Source organism: Triplophysa rosa, linkage group LG15 (genome assembly GCF_024868665.1).
Source record: "Triplophysa rosa linkage group LG15, Trosa_1v2, whole genome shotgun sequence".
Taxonomy (NCBI): Eukaryota; Metazoa; Chordata; class Actinopteri; order Cypriniformes; family Nemacheilidae; genus Triplophysa; species Triplophysa rosa.
Window position 1 is genome coordinate 8,728,311 of NC_079904.1, and position 20,578 is coordinate 8,748,888.

Below are 20,578 nucleotides of genomic sequence, written 5' to 3' on the forward strand. Positions count from 1 at the left end.
ATGTACTTTTCTGAAAATATGCACACAGGAATTGATAAGAGGAATTCAAATTTTAATCTCAAGTATCCGATTCCTATTCCTTTCGATTCCGATCCGATTCCTAGCCTTTCGATTCCGATTCCAAATTGGAATTGATTTTCGATTCCCAACCCTAATGTTATGGAACAGATTATGCCTAAAATGGAAGACCCAAAGTGCAAACATGCACTTGTTGCTACATATGTGAGACAGAATGTACTTGGTTTGAATACCCTGCAGATTTCGTCACTGTTTAAAAGGATTTTTAACAGTGTCACTGTTATATTCTGTTTAATGATTTAAAAATAACTAGCAGATGATTGTTGTCGTCACATTTTTACCCTGCATTTGCTAGTTTCCATCTCTTTACTTTGTGTATCTCAGGTATGAGCAAAGATCAAATGATTCAAAGACTTGGGCATGCTGGAATGATTCATTGGTTGCATTTGGAACTGTAGTTAGGAATTCTGGTCCTCATGACTGTATTTTAGTCCAGGCCCCTTGGTGAGGTCCAGTGGACCGGAAGGGGGGGCATGGTTTGGTTTTAAATTATCTCCATCATTCAATGTTAACCTTTCGCCCTAATTGCGATTTGAAGCCATCTTGCTACTCAAAACAGTTAGCTACTAACTGTACAGTAGTGAAATTGGCCCTGTAAAACTGAGTTAGTTAGTTTTCATCCATTTACATTATGTTTATTCATTTGGCAGACGCTTTAATCCATAGCGATTTACAAGTAGAAGAGCATGTAAACATTTTGTCAACACGCTAAACAGTACCGTTAGTTTACAAGGCCATGCTACTAGGAGGAGTATAATCAAGGGAGAGAATGAACAACAAGATTTTTTTTTTTAGACACAAGACATAGACAGTTATTGTCTAGTTAGTCAGATAAATGCGGAACAGGAATGTTTTGAACTGTTTTTTGAAAGTTGTGAAGGATGCTGCAGTCCGGGTGGAGGCTGGCAGTTCATTCCACCACAGGGGAACCAAAAGAGTAAAGCTTTTTGCAAGCGATTTGGTGCCTCGCTGGGATGGAACAACCAGGCGTCGCTCATTTTTCAATATATTGTCGCTGTCCTTCTGAAACCTTGTACAGTATGTCTAAATTTGCTGTTTTTCAGGAAACGAAAAAAACACTTTTTAAAATGATTATATACTGTGCTGTCAAAGTTGACAAGCACTTTTTAATACTTTTATTGGTTAGATATTTGCAAAACCCAGTGACAAACATAAAGGGTGACTAACAATAATGATTTATGGCAAAATTTAAATCACAAAATATGGAGTTACGAGGTTTCAGTAGGACAGCAGCGATATCGTGAACATAAAACACAAGCTTCTAACAATTATACAATTATATATAATATATACAGTATATAATTAAAAAATCTTGTGAGAATGAGGACCCAGTGCAAAATGGATTATGAGAAAGAGGAGATGCTAGGGGTGTTCTTCACTGATCTGTGTAAGACTGAAGCGCTTTGACCCTGAGCCTCAAATAGAGACAAAGATGAGATTGTGTGAGCAGCTGTCCAAGACACAAGAAGACATGAAGAAGAAGAAGGATATTCAAAAGACCCAAACAGATCAGGGTTGGATTTCAGTGTTTTAAGGTTGATTAGATCTGATAAAAGACAAACTGTGTTTTATTGTGCCTGGTTCAATTGAGAAGCATTCATGTACCTCTTGATATAAAATCTTACATCAAACTTTGTCAAGATCCTCTAAATACGTGAGAAGTTTTGTACATATGAATTGACTAAAGCAATTTTTATCCAAACCTTTATACGTGTACAGTTTAATGCAGTCATGCAGACGTTTTTATCCAAAGCGATATCACACATTTTTTAAAGATGTTTGGGCGTAGACACTTGCATGACACATAACACACATACGCACACTTAACAGACATACAGTAACGTACTGTAACAGTCTACATATACAGAAGAATGTGGGTACAAATACTATAACATAAAAATACACCCAGACCTTATTCTACACAACCATGTACATTAATACACTCAGCACTTAGATTGTATAGGTTATACAGTAGATCTGAGTTTTACAGCCCAAAGTAAAACATTTGGAAAATATGACTTCCTGAATGGGAAAGTAACATAATGAAGTCCAGTTTAATGTGTCCATATATATAAATATAACATTATTCTGGCAGGACCTCCCTAGACGACTTTCCTAGGTAATAATATTTAGTGTAGCTCTGTACTGCCTGGAAGTCTCAGTCTTTGGTAGCTAGGACTCCCTTCTCATAGTTAGAAGCAATGATAACAAGCAGTTTAAACATCTCCCAGCTGTGAAAAAAACAAGCTTGGGCTCTATAAACACACAAACTCAACAGAAGTTCACAGATTGGACAAAAATGCACTTCACGCAGGCTTGGATAACAACTACATGCACATGTAAACACACACAAACTAATAAACTTCAAAATACCACTACGTCAGAACTGTGATAGTTTTGCCACATGTACTGTACTCATAGCTACTCTAATACTATTACAGTATATTGCATAATAGAAAAATGAAACACATACAGACAGCCATTTCCTCATGGTGTAGTGATGAGGTGTCAGATGTTTGAGGAAAAACTGTTGAAATATAAAAGTGTGATTATATTCATCTTACTCAATTGGAAGATGAGCATGAGACGGGACGGGAGGAATGGAGACGGAGAGAAATGAACTGTGATTAAGGAAAAACCGTCGAGTAAGAATTAGGAAGGCAGCTGGGCTAAGACAAGGCCTCTTATGTGTGTGTGTCTGGGGGGGAGGGAGGTGAAAAGAGGGCATTCTCTGTAAACTTGAACAGTATTTGTTATTTTAAGACAGAGCACAGTGCTACATTATGAACATCAGACAGTGAGATAGAATAATGAAAAGCAATGGGAGGACATGATAGGGTGCCTTGTTTAGGTAATACCAAGGGAGGATATTTACAGTCTCTAATAAATGTGATAGTGAGTGTTGGCAGAAGCCCTATAATGCTAAATCTGTCTTCAGTGATCTCACAAATCATATTGTCAATTTACACAGCGTACAATGCCAAAAACAAAATGTATGGATGCCTACTCATTCTTCGTTACAATTTTCCATATATTCCATATACAGTATATATATATATATATATATATGTCTAATTTTATAATATAATAAGTCATCAAAACTAACCAAAAAGTAAATAAATACCCGCAAAAGTAACCATTCATTGCCTATATTACAGCTCTGCTAAATGTTTGTTTAACCATTCAGTTGAGATTATGTGAAATATGTAAACATTTTAATATTTTAGTAATATTAATATATATGTATATATATATAGCCGCAGAAATATTTTAAAGATTCAAAATTTGTATTAAATCAGTATGTTTGTTGATTTTAATTATTTTTTTACCTGTTTTTTTTTTCTTCTTTTTCTGCAAATAAATGCAAATAAACAATATTTTTATTTGAAATTTGGGAGAAATGTTGTTAGTAGTTATAAATATAATAAATTATAATTTTAACTAAACACATACAATGGTAAATTTAGAAAAACTGAAAATAAATTTGAAATTGTCTCTTAATGCTTGTGCGTGCAGATTTTTGTCTGAGTGCATAAACACAAACACACTTTCCACTTTTCATATACATACAAGAGGCAGGGCAGCTCTCCAAACTCCAGCTTCATCCTGCAGGGTGTTCCATTCCTCCTTCCACACTGAATATTCATCCAGGAATTCGCAAATTTCCTCTTAAGTCATTCCTAAAGACTCATTGAGTGGTGTGGCTGTAAACAAAGAGCGAGGCTTGAAAATAGATGTATGTACACACCTTTATGAACTATCACCATTGTGTTCTCGAGCGAGACATCAAACACCCGGTTTATGACATATGGATTGTCCCTTTAGACATAGAATATAATATTACTTTCCTTCATTTATTCTTTCCTTACTTAAATATATTTCTCTGTGTGTCTAGGTGCTGCCATTTCCAAGTCAGGTGATCTATAACAGGGTGGGAAAGTGTGGAAGTCGGACAGTGGTTCTACTGCTGAGGATTCTAGCAGAAAAGCACCAGTTTAACCTTGTCTCTTCTGACATTCATAACAAAACCAGACTCACAAAGCATGAGCAGGTCAGTGGATGGGTGAGTGTGTGTCTGAGTAAACTAATGCCCTTGCAAAAAAGTTGTGTATAGCACGCTAAAATGAAAAGCATACAAAGATGTAAATTTGTTGATGTGATTAGGTGAAGCTGTTTGCCAAGGGAAGTGCTTGCTGGATGCCAACGGCAATGAAACACATCCGAATAGTATTCATTGTGGAGAAAACTGCACACTTTCTTCCTTTGCAGAAAGGAAAAGAAAACATTCTGTCATTCCTCTTGGGCAGAGACAAGCTGCCACACCTCCACACAGCTCGAGTTATCCTATGAACACTAAAATAAATGTTTGCTAAAATAACACTTGTGCACATTTATTGAACATAAAATAAAGAGAGACATGGGAGGAATTAAGAGTAGGGAAAGTGAGTGTTCATAATGTGAGAGCACTTGCAGTTCTGTCTCGACAATCTAACTTTCATGACCCGAGAAGAAACAGTTTTATATGCAAGTGATACGCATAACATTTGGTGAGTAGGTCGGTCTGGTGCAAATACTCGAAGCTAATATTAAATGTGTGTTTATAGGGGTCGGAAACTCAAAACACATGTGGGTTTCATTGCCCTTACTTAAGCAAAAAAGACTAACTGTTCAATGTATGTGTCAAAGAAAGTTAAGAGTGGAAAACAGATGATGAAAGAAAGACAAAGTAAGTGTGTTTTCAGAAATAATTAAAGGGACAGTTCACCCAAAAATGAAAATTGTCACCATTTACTCACCCTCGGGTTGTTCTAGGTCTGTATAAATTTCTTGGTTCTGTTGAACACAAAGGAAGATATTTGGAAGAATGTTAGCCATTTTCAGTTCTAGGACATCAGGCACTACCATAGTAGAAAAAAAAAATTGTACATTTATATTGTTCTGTTGAACACAAAATTTGATATTTTGAAGAATTTAGGAATGCAAACAGTTCTGGGGCACCTTTGACAACAATTTTAATTGTTCCTACCGTAGTCAATGGTGTCCCAGAACTGAACATTGCTAACATTCTTCAAAATATCTTTCTTTGTGTTCAGCAGAACAAAGTAATGTATATAGGTTTGGAACAACTTGAGGGTGAGTAAATGATTCTATTTATTTTTATTAAAAATAATTAATTTTATTTTTGGGTAAAATTATTTTTGATCCCTATCCCTTTTGGGTCAAATTTATTTTATCCCTTAATATGTGTATGTAGACATACTGTACATTTTACCATATATATAGATAAATATTTATCTTAAATATCTGATGTAAACCAATTGAATATCTGCTGTAAATATGCATGTTTATAATGCATTAAGCATTATAATGTGTGCAAAATTTAGAGGTCGACACATCACATGGGATGTAATGGCAGATTCAGTGGATCGTTTATGTCGCTTGTATAAAGATGGCTAGTTTAAAGAACGTAAAACTAGATGTTTTTAATTTGTTTAAAGTTGGTCAAACAAGTAATATTGTGTGGTAGATTTGATAAGAGAGAGTATGTCATGGTTCTGCCTCGTCTTGTCGAACTTTTCTAGTCCTGTGGCAGGATCATAACAGTACCACGTGTTCTGTGTGGAAGCGCATAGGCATCGCTGGTTTCGGCATGTCTTGTCTATGTCCCCGCCCTCTCGTTACCTCGTTAATTATCTTGTTATGGTTTCATGCCCCTCACCTGTTCCCTTCCTGATTTGATCCCTATATAATGCCCTGTCTTTTGTCTTGTGCGGATTATTTTGTATTGATGTGTACTTTGAGGTACATGTATGCCTTGGTATCTTGTGACCTTATTGGGTCTACAACCTCATTCCTGTTTTTGTGGAATAGTCTAGTCTAGTCTAGTCAGTGTACAGTATTAGTCAAGTGTTAATTCGTAGCCAGTGTAGTGTAGTGTCTTGTTATCTCTGTCAAGTCTTAGTTTACTGTCTCTGGTTTTACCCCCTCGTGGGTTTTGTTTTATGTTTATATAATAAAGTGTTATCTGTTTACCCTATCACTGTCTGCGCTTGGGTTCTGATCACAAACCCTGACAGAGTAATAAAGAATAGCTAGACGTGTCCAACCGTTTGACTTGTTACATGCATACTTTGTTATTAATGCTTTGGCTCTGTGAACTCTTTGTACGGCTAGTAAAGCTTGTTAAATTTTAAATTACCCAATAAACAAGAGCTTAACATTTTGTTTACATGGGATTATTGACACACAGGCAAAGCTAAATCATTTAATAAGCCATTTAGTGGTTTATTCTCGCCTTGTTTGGGGAATTGCTCATTACCCCGTTGGCTCGGTATACTGTTATTTAATGTAACTTTCTCTTTGTATGTTAAGCGTGTCTGCAGTCTTTGTTTTCTCTGGCTGACAGCTGTGATTATGACTTATTACCTGCAGTATTCGTAGAAGGCTGAAGCGTCTGCTGACTCTCTTAAATGCAAATTTCTCTACAAGATAAGATCATAAAACTCTCATAGAGTGTGTTTTAAAGAGCCCTTAATCGTCTTTCCATTCAATTATCATAATGTTCACGTCATGATGTGATGGTCCAGAACAAGTCTTGGAAGGTTTTCTCAGTGAGCTAGAGAGGTCAAGGCAGACTTTTCTTACTAGGTTGCCTCACTAGAAATCTCTACCTCTCATGTCACTCATGTCCCAAAGTTTGCAAGCTCTCATCAGAAATGAATGACTTTTAAGTCATTAGGTTACATTAAACCTTTCAGACGGTAGTAGTTTAAACCTCTAAATGTATTTGAGGTACATAAATCAAAGACCTACAATGTGCTCAGTTACATAAATGATGCATTGACTCTCATGTTTTCCTTCATCTGTATATTTTTTAATTGGCTTCAGTGCACCAAACCACCAACTTCTCACCCACATAAGCACACAACCTGAAGTGTTACTTGTGATGTGGTCCCACCAACACCTCTTATATCATTACTTTAGTGGTACAGTGCAGGCCATCTGTGCCCATAACAAACTGTACAGCACAGGAAATGATCTCATTAAGGTGATGTCATAACCACAGTCCTTGTGGGCACTTAGTTTGTGTGTTTTGGCTCTGATTTAGTATTTGATAAAAGATGTGTAACAAGAGCTTTTGGAGCCAACTTGAAGTCCAGAGGATTAGGATGAAAAGATGTTAAATGCAGTTATGATTTGGTATAAAATCATGGTTTAAAAGGTGGCGTGTTTGTAATTGAAACTTCTGGAACCTATAGACATATGGGCGTATATTTAATTCAATTTAATGCAAATAGAAACGACGTGAGGAATAGACCTGTTGTTCAGTGGGTTATACCAATTGTAATCCTGTTACTCAATTCCCTGGGAACACACCTACTGATAAAACTGTAGTTTGTTTTAGAAAAAAAGCACAAAAAATAAGTATATTTATTGGTTATTTTGAGTTTTTCTTTAAGGTTGGGTCAAAAATCACCACTAGGCCAACATCACCATCCACCCATATGGTGGTCTGTTATGAATAGAGTTATAAATCAGCTTATGCCAGGGTATGTGTATGGAACTGTAGCATACATGTACTTTATGTTTGGGGGCACATGGGCTCTATCAAAGTTGACTGTGGTCCCAGCTGTCCCTCATTAAGAGACATTACAGTAATGAGAAGTCGACCTCATAAGTTGAAATCAAGTCATGACATAACTTTTCACTGTACCAACAACACCCATGTAAGGAATGGTGGACTGCTGAAGAAGTGCAGTACACATGATCTGATTGCTTTAATGCTGGTTCGATTCTCTCTAATGTGTGTTTTGATCTCTGTTTGTTTGTGTATTGATTGTTTGCCAGGTGGATTTAATGAGGAACATCAGCACCATTCCTCAGCCTTTTCTGTACACGAGACACGTTCACTTTCTCAATTTCACAAGGTAAGCAAATCAGGAATTATTTATCTGAATTTATTTGATCAGGTCCGATCTTAAACCCAGCCATTCTTTGTTTGGGATTAAATGAATGACAGACGTAGTGCTCACCCTCTTTCTCTCTTGTTTTTTTTCAGGTTCAGGATAGATCAGCCTGTATATATAAACATCATCAGGGATCCCATTAACCGTTTCCTTTCCAATTACTTTTTCCGACGTTTTGGGGACTGGAGAGGAGAGCAGAATCATTTGATCCGTACGCCCCAGATGAAAGATGATGAGCGATATCTGGTCAGTGGTCCTATTTTTATCTCTTTGTTTGCCACTCTGTTTTAAACTCCCACTTTATCACTTGCTGACATTTTAGTTATTGTGTGTTCTTTCAAATGGCGTCACATTTACAGTATATAAAGGGGTTGGTTTTTATTTATTTATAATTTACATATTTCATCTTTTGTTATAGGAAAGTTAAATTAAACCTGGCTTGGAAACTTTTATAAAGCCTTCATCATTTATTTGTGCTAAAATTCAAATGTAATCTAATATATTAACTTACATTAGACATTCAATCTTAAAATTGGAAAATCTATAATAATAATAATAATAATAATAGTTACATTTTAAAACTATGACAATCTGAGCAAAGAGGAAAATAATAAAACCATTTCAGCATTTAATATGTAAAAACATCAATATAATTGAAGTAAATTATGACTTTTGCTCCACAAATGTGGCTTTATTTCTTGTATAGTTTTTTCTGAGTTCATAGTAGGGATGCACCGAGGTATCGGCCCTATACCAAGCTCATGTACTCGTACTCGTAATGACACACCGATACCAAAGACCGATACCTCACGTGACATACATAGAGCCCTATGATTTCCGCAATGTGGGAAACGCGGACGGAATCGAGAAATCCAGGCATTTCCTAACAAGAAATTAGCGCTGCACAGCTAACATAACAGTTAACGAAATATTCAGATACTGTTTAAATATGTTTTCTGCTTGTTTTGCGTTACCGTGTGTGAAAGAGGGGTGCGGTTGCGTGTACTGAACGAATTGTGCTTGTGGAGCTTTCAGCGCCAGCGTTTCACTGCACGAGGACACGAATATGGCGTTATTATAATGACAAATGTCGCGAGCGCATTATTACAAGGCGAGAGCGCAGTCTTGTCATACGAGCGCGCGAATCTCTCCGCTCGCACGCCGATTTCCTTTGCTCGTGGACAAAACTGGACGCGCGCTTTCAACTATACGCTGCTCTCTTATGAATTTTCTCTCCTCTCGCTCAGTGAGCGTGTGCGCACTCAAAATGCGTTCCGTGCGTCCACGAATCCTTTGGTACTCTTGCTCTCGAGAGGTCCTCCTGCGTGTTCCAGGCATCATAGGCTGTCAAAAGTAGTCAACCAATCAGGGAGAGGCTTCCACGTCGGGCCAATGAAAATGCGACCTCTTAACTACAGTAGGCCTAATTGTTAAAAATGCTTGATGAAAAGAGTTGTTTTTCGTGTTCTTTTCTACAAAAGTGTCATGTTAATGTGTAATTCTTGTAAAATAGTACATTGTAAATTGCTGAGTTTCATTCTTATAAAATCTTTTAATATATAAACCTTTTAATGAGTGGATTCTTATAAAATCTTTTAATGAGTGGATTCTTGCGTGTGGGTAGGTGGGTGGATGGGGGGCACCATGAGGTCTTAATACGCCTCTGGATCCACCACGTTCTCAGGTAACAATTTTAATATATTTGATGCAACATTATTAATCAAATGTATATTATAAATGAACGGTAAGGGAGCGTTTGGTATATTGCATAGAAGTTCAGTTTTATGCCCTGAACTTCTGGAACACTGAATGCAGAACACTTACAGTGTCTGTCTGCAAACGCATTAAATGCATAACCAAATAGGTATAGAATATTATATGATTTTCCAAATGCTCCAGTGCTATTATTGTTTTGATATGTACCGTTACTTGTAGTAAATATTATTTTAGAATAAAGCTAACTTAAGACACCAATCTAAATTGTTCGGTAATCAATTTAGTACTATTTTGACAATACTATGTTTAGTGTAGGACATGCATGAGGACCACATGAACTTGAGGGTGTTGGCCTGTTTTGTCTGAATAACATGGTAGTTAAACTGACGTTTATATGTAGCCTACAAAGCATCCTAATGCCCCTGTTCATTTCTAATACACATTTGACTAATAATGTTGCATCAAATATATTAATATTGTTACCTGAGAACGTGGTGGATCCATCTTGCTTCGTTGAAAACGTCGAGTCACTTTCAACCAATAAGATGCCATGTAAGAGGTCGCGTTTTCATTGGCCCGCCGTGGAAGCCTATCCCTGATTGGTTGACTACTTTTGACAGCCTATAATGCCTGGAACACGCAGGAGGACCTCTCGAGAGCAAGAGTACCGAAGGATTCGTGGACGCACGGCACGCATTTTGAGTGCGCACACGCTCACTGAGCGAGAGGAGAGAAAATTCATAAGAGAGCAGCGTATAGTTGAAAGCGCGCGTCCAGTTTTGTCCACGAGCAAAGGAAATCGGCGTGCGAGCGGAGAGATTCGCGCGCTCGTATGACAAGAATGCGCTCTCGCCTTGTAAAAATGCGCTCGCGACATTTGTCATTATAATAACGCCATACACGAACACATAACAAACACCACTAGCAGCGATCCGTCAAAATAAAAGTCAGGTTAACTTAAACAAAAGCTCTTTGCGGCGTCCCGTCAAAATAAAAGTCCGGTTGACTTGAACAAGTTATAATACACTCACATTTTACCATACCACCCCCCTTAAATTTTTTATAATTTGACCACAGAGTATATTGTTTACTTTAGTAAACTGAAGTAAATGTGCTAGTAAAATTGTGCTGCTTATCATAAAAAATAGAACTTGATTAAAAAATAGTACTTAAATTTAAGTAGACCTAAAAACAAAAGAAAAAAAGAAAATGTACCAGTAAGATATTGGTTTATTAACATTATTGTACATTATACAGACATCAGTTATAGGTATCGGTATCGGCGAGTACCAGAAGAAAAATATCGGTACTCGTACTCGGTCTTTAAAAAATGGTATCGGTGCATCCCTAGTTCATAGTTTCCTGAGTTTCTGAGCATTCTGGGATATTTGAGTCAGTCATCAGTGATGTGAGCTCTCAGTCTTTACAGGTCCTAACATAAAGATCTGTCTGCTAATGTTAACAGTGTTGTGGAGGCGTGATTGTAAGGCTTAGGAGTATGGGATCAGAATTGTTGCAATATTCTGAATAAATAAACTATGATCCGCAAATAAATATAGAGAGTTTCACAAACATTTTCTAAATCCACATATGCTCAAAAAGCGAACCATAAATATATGTTAGACGTTCCACAAAAAGAAATGGAATTCACAAATAAATACAATGAGATTTGCAAATAAAAAATATTTACAAATTTATTTTAATGGCATTTATTTGTAGATCGCTTTCTGCACATATGTGGATCGCTTTCTGCACATTTGTGGATCACTTTCTGCACATTTGTGGATCGCTTTCTGTGCATTTGTGGATCAGTGCACGCATTTGTGGATGGCTCTCTGTGCATTTGTGGATTTTGAAACATTTCTAACGTCAAGACGTGCACACAATCCACAAATAGGTGGACTCCGCCCACTATCTACGCAAGCCAATCGGGTAACTTCCGCTTTCGTTGTCCAATAGGGAACGTTCTAACTTCAGCCAATCACGTTTTGCTCTGCACTAAGATTCAGGGAGCTAACATGGCGGCTAGTGGCAGTCTAAAATGCGTGATATACTAAGAAATGCGAATGGCCTCTTCTTTATACTACTCAGTAATGATTGTTTGTGTTTATATGCATTCTCAAATTCACACAGCAACCCCAAAAGTAAACGATGTAGGCCTAGTAAAATTTGTGTTTTCGAACCTTACCATAGTAAATATTGGTATACAACTGCAGATAATCAATTTACTGTAGTTAATAATAAGGGCTGTGGCAGTGCTCTTATATAGCGTGTTATACGATATATGTCTCCATTTTTCCTGGTGCTAAATAAATCAATATTGTTGGGTTATAATTATGTATATATTGCTGCCTTTTAAATGACACATAGGACAGTTTATTTCATTTATTTATTGGCAAATAAAAAACAACGGGGGCAATAAGAACGCAAGGGAGGCAACACAACTTTTCTCTTCGATGAAAAAAGTATGAAGCAAAATACAAAATTGCCAAATAAAAATGAATTGAAGCTAAATGTACAAATTAATGGGTTCTCCATACAAATGCACAAATGGCACTGGATATTACATGGCATTTCAGTAAAGCCCTTTTCATACAGAGATCCCGGAAAATATGCGGAAGATGTGTCCCGGGATGACAGGATCTGTTGATTTTGGTTCACACTGCCAGTGATTTTCTGGAACCTGTGCGTGCGTTCACACACATCCTAAAGACATGTGACGTGTAATGTACTGTAATGTAGTCGGGAACGTAGCACTGCCACGGTGAAGGAATTTTCCTTGCGGTGATATTGGCTTTTTTATAGTTCAGTAGCGCAGTTTGCTATATTATAACCGCATTCCTTCTATATTTAGTGCCAAATAGGCCTAAAAAAGCTCCTAAATGGGGTTATTACTGTATATAGCATACATTGTTGGTTTTTAAATGATAAAGATATCAATTTAAACCAAAATAAGTACTTTTTATGTAGTCTATTTATTGGTAAATGCAGAACACTGAAGAATGAGACTCAAGAACCAAGGTATAGCTCAACCAGCTGAAGTTAAATATAAGAAAAATATGAATATATGAAAACAAAAGCAAATTGTTTGGGCTTGTTGGTGCAAATTTACAGAACCTCAATAAAAATTATAACAGAACGATGCGCAGTTTTAATTAAAAAAAATTGTCAGTAGCCTGTTTTTACTACTTTAACTGCAATACAAAAGGCAATTATTTTGTTTTACATGTTTTTGTTTAGAAAAAACAAGCATGCTCAGGTAGGGTCAAATCAGTCTGTTAATAAAAAATCGCTCCTCCACATCATGTACATCAAGAGACATACAAGACTTGTTTTAAAGGTTGCTAAGCGATCAAGTTTATTAAAGTTCTCTACCATTGTAACTTTGTGTTGATCGATGAAGTTATTTAAAACTTGCTGCATTTAGAGGCGACATATTCTCTCTCAATTTCAGTTTACATGCTCGGGACACATACAAACACTCGAGACCTCCGAAGAGTACAGCGGATATTTCGGACTGTTGAGCGAATCACTGGTACTACCCTTCCCACTGCAAGAACTGTACTCTTCCAGAGTGAGCGAGTAAAAGGGCTCGCAAAATCTCTCTGGACCCCTCACACCCAGCACACTTTCTCTTTGAACTGCTGCCGTCTGGTCGGCGCTACAGAGCACTGAGCACCAAAACAGCCAAATAAAGTTTCTTCCCTCAGGCCATCTACCCCATGAACAGTTGAACAGTTATGTTCTCCACACTGTTCAATAAATATGTGCAATACTAAACTACTCACTTATACTCATATTTATTTATTATACATATGTTACTGATTTAATATATCATACAGCTATCCCATTCCCTTACACAATTTGTATAAAGCACCTTATAACTTGTATATATGTAGCACATGCATACAATATAGCATCCGCTGCTCTTTTGACATATATTGTTTTTTTTCATATGTGTATTGTCTATTACATATTTATTTTTATATATTTTGTTACCTGTGTCTTGTCACTTTCAACTATGTGCACTGGCAGCTTCTCTCACTAAGACAAATTCCTCGTGCATAGAGCACATTTGGGCAATAAAGCTCCTTCTGATTCTGATGTATGTTCTTTGCGTTATTATGGGAAACTTTATGTGAGCTGTTCATATGATAGTAAATGTATTATACTACTACAGTATTTCTATGTGGGGAATTGTGGACAGAATTGTCCCACATGGTCATCTTGCAATATAGCCTACTTACGCTGCTACCACTATAAAGACAACGCTTACTATTGTTAATGTTATGGGTAGTGTTTCTTACAGTGATCATTTTTGTCATGGCAAAGAGTTAGACAGTAGCCTATACAGAACAGTTTAGCCACAGCAGCAGAGATCATTCAGGAATGGGATAAACAGAGATGACTGATTAAATTACGTTTTATTTTGAATTATGAATGACATAGAAATTCACAGTGCTGATGATTTCCCCCACGTTAATTCTGCCATCGTTATACTGGTAGTAGCCTACACCGACAGCTGCAGTGCGCATTGCAATGCAAACGCTGCGCACCTTGAAACTCCACGCCACGCTGAGTGTGCGGCGCGAACTAGCTGCTTACCCATGCAGTATCGGGGAAACAGATTATATTTTATCGAATGCCAAAATCGGAATTTATCACTTTGGTACATAAAGACAATAAAACGGCTGGCTTGCAGCAGACCAAATCAGTCCCCAGTCACCGGGATTGTCCACCCCAGTCCGTGCACGCTGTTATCAAGTCATAAACATTTCAGTCGTTTGTTACTAACATACGGACAATGCATATAAACACAAACAATCATTACTGAGTAGTATAAAGAAGAGGCCATTCACATTTCTTAGTATATCACGCATTTTAGACCGCCACTAGCCGCCATGTTAGCTCCCTGAATCTTAGTGCAGAGCAAAACGTGATTGGCTGAAGTTAGAACGTGCCCTATTGGACAACGAAAGCGGAAGTTACCCGATTGGCTTGCGTAGATAGTGGGCGGAGTCCACCTATTTGTGGATTGTGTGCACGTCTTGACGTTAGAAATGTTTCAAAATCCACAAATGCACAGAGAGCCATCCACAAATGCGTGCACTGATCCACAAATGCGTGCACTGATCCACAAATGCGTGCAGCGATTCACAAATGCACAGAAAGCGATCCACAAATGTGCAGAAAGCGATCTACAAATAAATGCCATTAAAATAAATTTGTAAATATTTTTTATTTGCAAATCTCATTGTATTTATTTGTGAATTCCATTTCTTTTTGTGGAACGTCTAACATATATTTATGGTTCACTTTTTGAGCATATGTGGATTTAGAAAATGTTTGTGACACTCTCTATATTTATTTGCGGATCATAGTTTATTTATTCAGAATATTGCAACAATTCTGATCCCATATAGGAGTTATGTAAGACAAGTACCATTCGCATGAGGTTCATCAGGCATATTTTCCTTTGTGTAGTTCCAGTAGTTGCCTGTTGAGAATAAAGTTGTTGCACAGTGAGTGTTTGTGCGAATCTGACTCTATGTTTGGAAATTTCTTCAGACTCTCTGAGGTAAGATGTCATAGGCCACAGCAATCCCACACTACAGTCCGAGCCGAATGTTCAGGAATTGATTAGCCATTCTTGTGTTTTGCAATGTCTCTCTACCATCTAATGTTTAATCAAAAAATCAACCTTAAATTCAGCACACATGAACACTTGGCACGTCTTAAAAATTACATCATTACATCAGTTCAGTTGGATTGTGACAGATTTATGGCACATATCTGTTATTCATAAAACATAAATGGCCAGTTTCCCAGACATATTTTAAACCTGAACATTAGCGGGGACTTTTTTTATTTACTGGTTAATTGAGTCCAGGCCATGTTCTCGGTTACTCATCCTGTCCTGTTGTAAGATTGAAAGTAATCTGTGTTTTGAACAACTTTATTGAATTTACATTTATTGAAGTAAATTGCTTCATAAGTTTACATTTGAACATAAATCATCAGCTCAATCTCAGCTCATTTTACTATAGATGGTTTTAGTGGCAACAACATAAATAAACGTTATGTGGCCCAAACTTCAGGTAGACCTCCACAAAGAATCAATAATTGTTGAGAAGTTTTAATTTCAATAGGTTTGATTCCCAGGGAACACACATGCCCATAAACTGTACTTTATAAATGCATACAAATAAAAAGATTAAATAGCGATTTTTAATCCTAATTTGTAATTTTAGACCCACACCATCTGATAATAGAAGACAAAATATCATATCTACAGTTCCCAGACATGTTCTGATGGGAACAGCGCTTCTCTTGGCTTAATGAGAGACTACAGTAAATATAATCGCATTAGACCTTCACCATATAAAACACAACCTCCGTTTAACATCCTCTGCTCCTGGAGGCATGGGTAACCATGTCTCTGTTTTCTGTAGTTTAGGAATATCATGGCTTGTGATCTCATACTATACCCGTCAGCTTGATTTAATTATGTGTCTGTAATTGCAGGGCCCTTTTTTATAAGTGAACTTTTAGTTGATGTGGTGTTATAATTACATTTTTGATTAGGTTGGTGAATGTAATTATTTTAATACGTAACATGTCCCGTCAAATCCTTTTGGCATGGATGTGCACTCACAAAACTCACACTGTAGGACAATCAGGTATCGCTAAATTGTCCCTTATGTATTTTTACCCAAAAATAAAAATTCTGTCACCATTTACTCACCCTCGTGTTGTTCCAAATCTTTATAAATATCTTTGTTGTGATGACCACAGAGAAAGATGTTTGGAAGAATGCTTGTAACCAAACAGTTCGGCCACCATTGACTACCACAGTAGGAACCATTTAAATGGTAGTCAAAAGTTTGCTTTCCTACTTTCTTCAAAATATCTTCAAAATATTCGTTCAACTGAACGAAGAAATATACAATTACATTTTTCCTACTATGGTAGTCGATGGTGGCCAAGAACTGTTTGGTTACAAGCATTCCTCCAAATATCTTATACAGATTTGGAACAACTTGAGGCTGAGCAAATGAAGACAGAATTTTCATTTTTGGGTGAACTGTTCCTTTAATAATGTGTGCAAAAGAGGCTGTGCCATAGTGATGGAGAGAGTAGGGAAACGGTTAAATTAGTGTTGTTCACCCGTTGACAGAAAGTTTACAAGCTTATGTTTGTGTGTTTTGCTTGGCTCAGTCTTGTGTCTGTGTGACACGCACAGAGTGTAAAATAAATAAAGTCAAATGTTTGGACATACTGAATGTTCCTCATAATCTGTTGGTCTAAAGACTGTAGTTTCTGTAGACAAATTTAAGTGTCTACATATGATTTGTTTTTTTACGAACGAAAATGTTAATTTGATTTTTTAAATGGAGGTTTTGGACCAGATAGTACAGGAAAGGTGGTCACTAACCACAAAGCATACTTGGGACCTCACTCAGTACTGTTTATACTGTAAAGCATCCCAGGTGGATACATCATGAATATACGCACAGTACGGACACACGGCAGCAATCTTTGTTATTCTATTATGTCATCACCGATAAAACCACAATGTTTTTTATGTGAAGTATACTGGCAGGCCTTCAAAGCTGTAAGATCAGTGTACTGCCCATGTTTACTAATGACTGAAAACATTCAAAGGTTTAGTGTGAGTGTGTAGGCAGGAAATTGCCTCTGTTAGTGGAACCCATCCAGATTCAGTCTTTGTTTTTGCTCCTCTTCTCATCTCAACTCCTCTCCTCTCTCTTTTCTTCTCATCTTTTGCTATTTCTCCTCTCATCTCTTCACTTCTCCTTTCTGGTCATGATGTTCATCTGGATGTAGTTTAAGTGTAAATTGTGATGGCTGTGTTCCTGGGTGTTTAGTGAAATTGTCATCTTGGGACTGAACCGAGAGCACAAGGCCAAATACTTTTACGTGTGTCACCTGAGCTTGGCGGTCTCCTCTTGGAGAAAGAGACATTGTGTAAAGAGTGCCCAGTTTAACTGCTCGGGACGCTTGCCAGAACCACTTAAGTTATTTCCTGTAACATTAGATGTAATTCCTTATTTACAACTTTATTCCCTTCTTTCTTCAGCATCTTAAATCTGTTTTTAATTGTGAAGTTTAAATTTATTGCATAGATTTGAGAGATCATTATGGCTCAAGGGATTATGTTTTTTCTCAAGGTTGCTGAATAATTGTTGGACTGTTATATTTAAGTTTCTTTGCACTTTTGACCATCTGACTTTCCCCTTTAACACTCTAAAAACTTAACAGAAGCCCAACAGGAGGCTGTGTATTGAAAGTTCATGTCCTTTAGCGTTGTTTGTGTCTCTCTGTGTCGCCCTGTGAAGTAGAGATGCAGATCAAAGAACATTGATGCGATCTTGGCTTTTACACTTTATTTAGATTCACACAAAGTAGGTATTGTTGAAAGGAGTGACCCTCCTGGAGTTTCACTCCTTTGAAGAAATTTCCAGAATTTCAGCTTGATACTGTCAACAAATGAAGACATTTGTATGAGAGAATAGATCTGACTGTGTTGCAGAATGCCAGGCACGTAGGTCTAATTAATTCTGAAATTGGATTAACTTGGGATATTGAGTTATCCAAGTGATTTTGGGATAAAAGGAGAGAGAAAGCACTTCATTTTGAGTAGGAAAGAACAGAATTTGGGAAGAGGGCTATAAAAATGTCCTGGTAAATATATGCCGCTTGTATAGTGTTCAAGTAAACTGAGCAAAGCAAAATACCACCAAAGTAAATCAAAACTAGTTGAAGGAATGGATCAGAAACAAAAATATCAAAACGGAAGAAAAAAAGGACTAATTCAAAAACATTCCTGCTTTTAATGTCCTGGATACAGAGGTAATACAAGCAGATTTCTAAAATCTTCTAGACTGAAATGAAATGTATTGCATAACAACTTGCATATGCGTCAACTTTTAGAGACATTTCATTTCCTGAATTAGGGCTTAATGAAAGGCAGAAAAATAATTGTCATTTGTTGGCTCGTACTAGGCTAGTCTGGTGTGAAAGATTAGTGCTGAAATAACAGTGTATATCTTTGTTCCTGCCAGCATGAGGGCCCTTCTCTTGTAGACCCCGATGTTGCCTAACCAAGACCCCCAGCTCTCAGGCAGCCACCTGGGGCTCATGAAAGCGATGGAGTGCCTGGAGTTTGGAGCCTCAGGCATATGTGGTCTTTGTTTAACCTCTCTTATGCAAGAGTTAAAGATGTGGCTGTTAACTTGACAAATTGCCCTCTTCCAACCCGTGTCAACCTGACCATGTACCCTTTAGCTTTTAATAAGCTAACAAGAAATAAACCAGTAAAGTTTCCTTTTCATTCTCTACAGTGGGGTTCATAATTCTGAGTTTGCTTATAAACATCTATCTTTACCAGCATAACAATTTTTAGAGTGTCACAGTGTTTGGTATGTTTTGTTTTATTGACACCATTCATTGAGTTGGCATATACCCTTATATCCATGTTTTCTTAGCTTGATTTAAGAATGTTCTTAAAAGCATTGTGTTTCAATGGAAGAAAACTGATCTTAAAAATATGAGTTAAAGGGTTATTTCATCCAATAATAAAAGGTGTCATGTCATTCAACACTTGTGGATTGCTCAATATTTACATAATCTAATGTTCCCCGGTGTAATTACAGCTATTGGTTCAAATACAGGAACAGAACCTTTGTTATTGTTAATGTATTGGGTCCAGATTAGTGACTGCTTTTGTTAAGAAGTCCTTATTAAAGATAACCATCAGTGCTGCCACATTATGACTTCCTAAAGGAAAGCAAAGATGTCTAATACATTGTGTAAGTGGTGCCCCCTAGTGTTTATTAGGATTTATTACTAGATTTTTAATACCAGTATATAGTGTATGTGTACCTGTATATAGTGTATGTTGTAATTTTATTGTTCAGTTTCCTCATTATTTTTAGAATGTAGTCATTTTCTTTGTCTTATTTCTCTATTTTTGCAGGATATTAATGTTTGCATTATGGAGAACTACCCAGAATGCTCTAATCCACGCCTGTTCTACATTGTGCCATACTTTTGTGGACAGCATCCTCAGTGCAGGTAAATATTCCTTTCTTCCTTTATTTTCTCATGTCTCTGATGGCTGAAACATTAAAGTATACTTTGTTTTGTGTTAATGAATCTGTACCACTTTTTGTGCTCATTATAGAGAATATAAATATCTGTTTCATTGCCATACAAATGTTTCCACATTGTAGCAGTTTTGCCTTTCATGTGCAGTTTTTACAAACGTCTCTTTAATTAAGCAAGTAAATATATGGCTTCCGTATTTTGTGGATATTTCGTTTTGACTCAACTTCATGAAAGATAAACAAACATTGAGGTCAAATAATTGGCCGTCTTTCTTTGTCTGGTACAGAGAACCAGGTGTTTGGGCTGTGGAGAGGGCCAAACAAAATGTTGTGGAGAACTTTCTCCTCGTGGGGATTTTGGAGGAGTTGGAGGATGTATTGCTTCTGTTGGAGAGACTCCTACCTCACTACTTTAGTGATGTCCTAACCATCTACAAAAGTCCAGGTGTGTTCAGTCAAACTCCTTTAGTTCATATCTGAGAAATGTATGTTTTAAATAAAAAAGTTTGACTTTTTAAAAAATAAATATTAAAAGAAGTACATTAAAAATAGTATGTGTTCTTGGAAGGTAACATTTGTCTTGCTAATCAAATTGAGGAAAACTGCTGTTAAATTAAATCACATGCAAGACATGTTTCGGCTTTTCTGAGCTGCATAGCTTTCTCT

The 20,578-nt window shown here is 36.9% G+C and overlaps 1 protein-coding gene across 2 annotated transcripts in view; it reads left to right on the plus strand.

Annotated features, from left to right (window-relative positions):
- Window positions 1–20,578, plus strand: part of usta (uronyl 2-sulfotransferase a) — a 65,934-nt gene that overhangs the window by 42,288 nt on the left and 3,068 nt on the right. Inside the window, exons 3-7 of one of the 2 annotated variants that reach the window (XM_057353558.1) lie at window positions 3,995–4,162; window positions 7,948–8,027; window positions 8,159–8,312; window positions 19,783–19,880; window positions 20,200–20,357. In XM_057353558.1, coding sequence (XP_057209541.1) covers window positions 3,995–4,162; window positions 7,948–8,027; window positions 8,159–8,312; window positions 19,783–19,880; window positions 20,200–20,357 — 658 coding nt within the window. The remainder of the gene's footprint in view (window positions 1–3,994; window positions 4,163–7,947; window positions 8,028–8,158; window positions 8,313–19,782; window positions 19,881–20,199; window positions 20,358–20,578) is intronic. The other variant, XM_057353559.1, reaches the window with a different exon arrangement.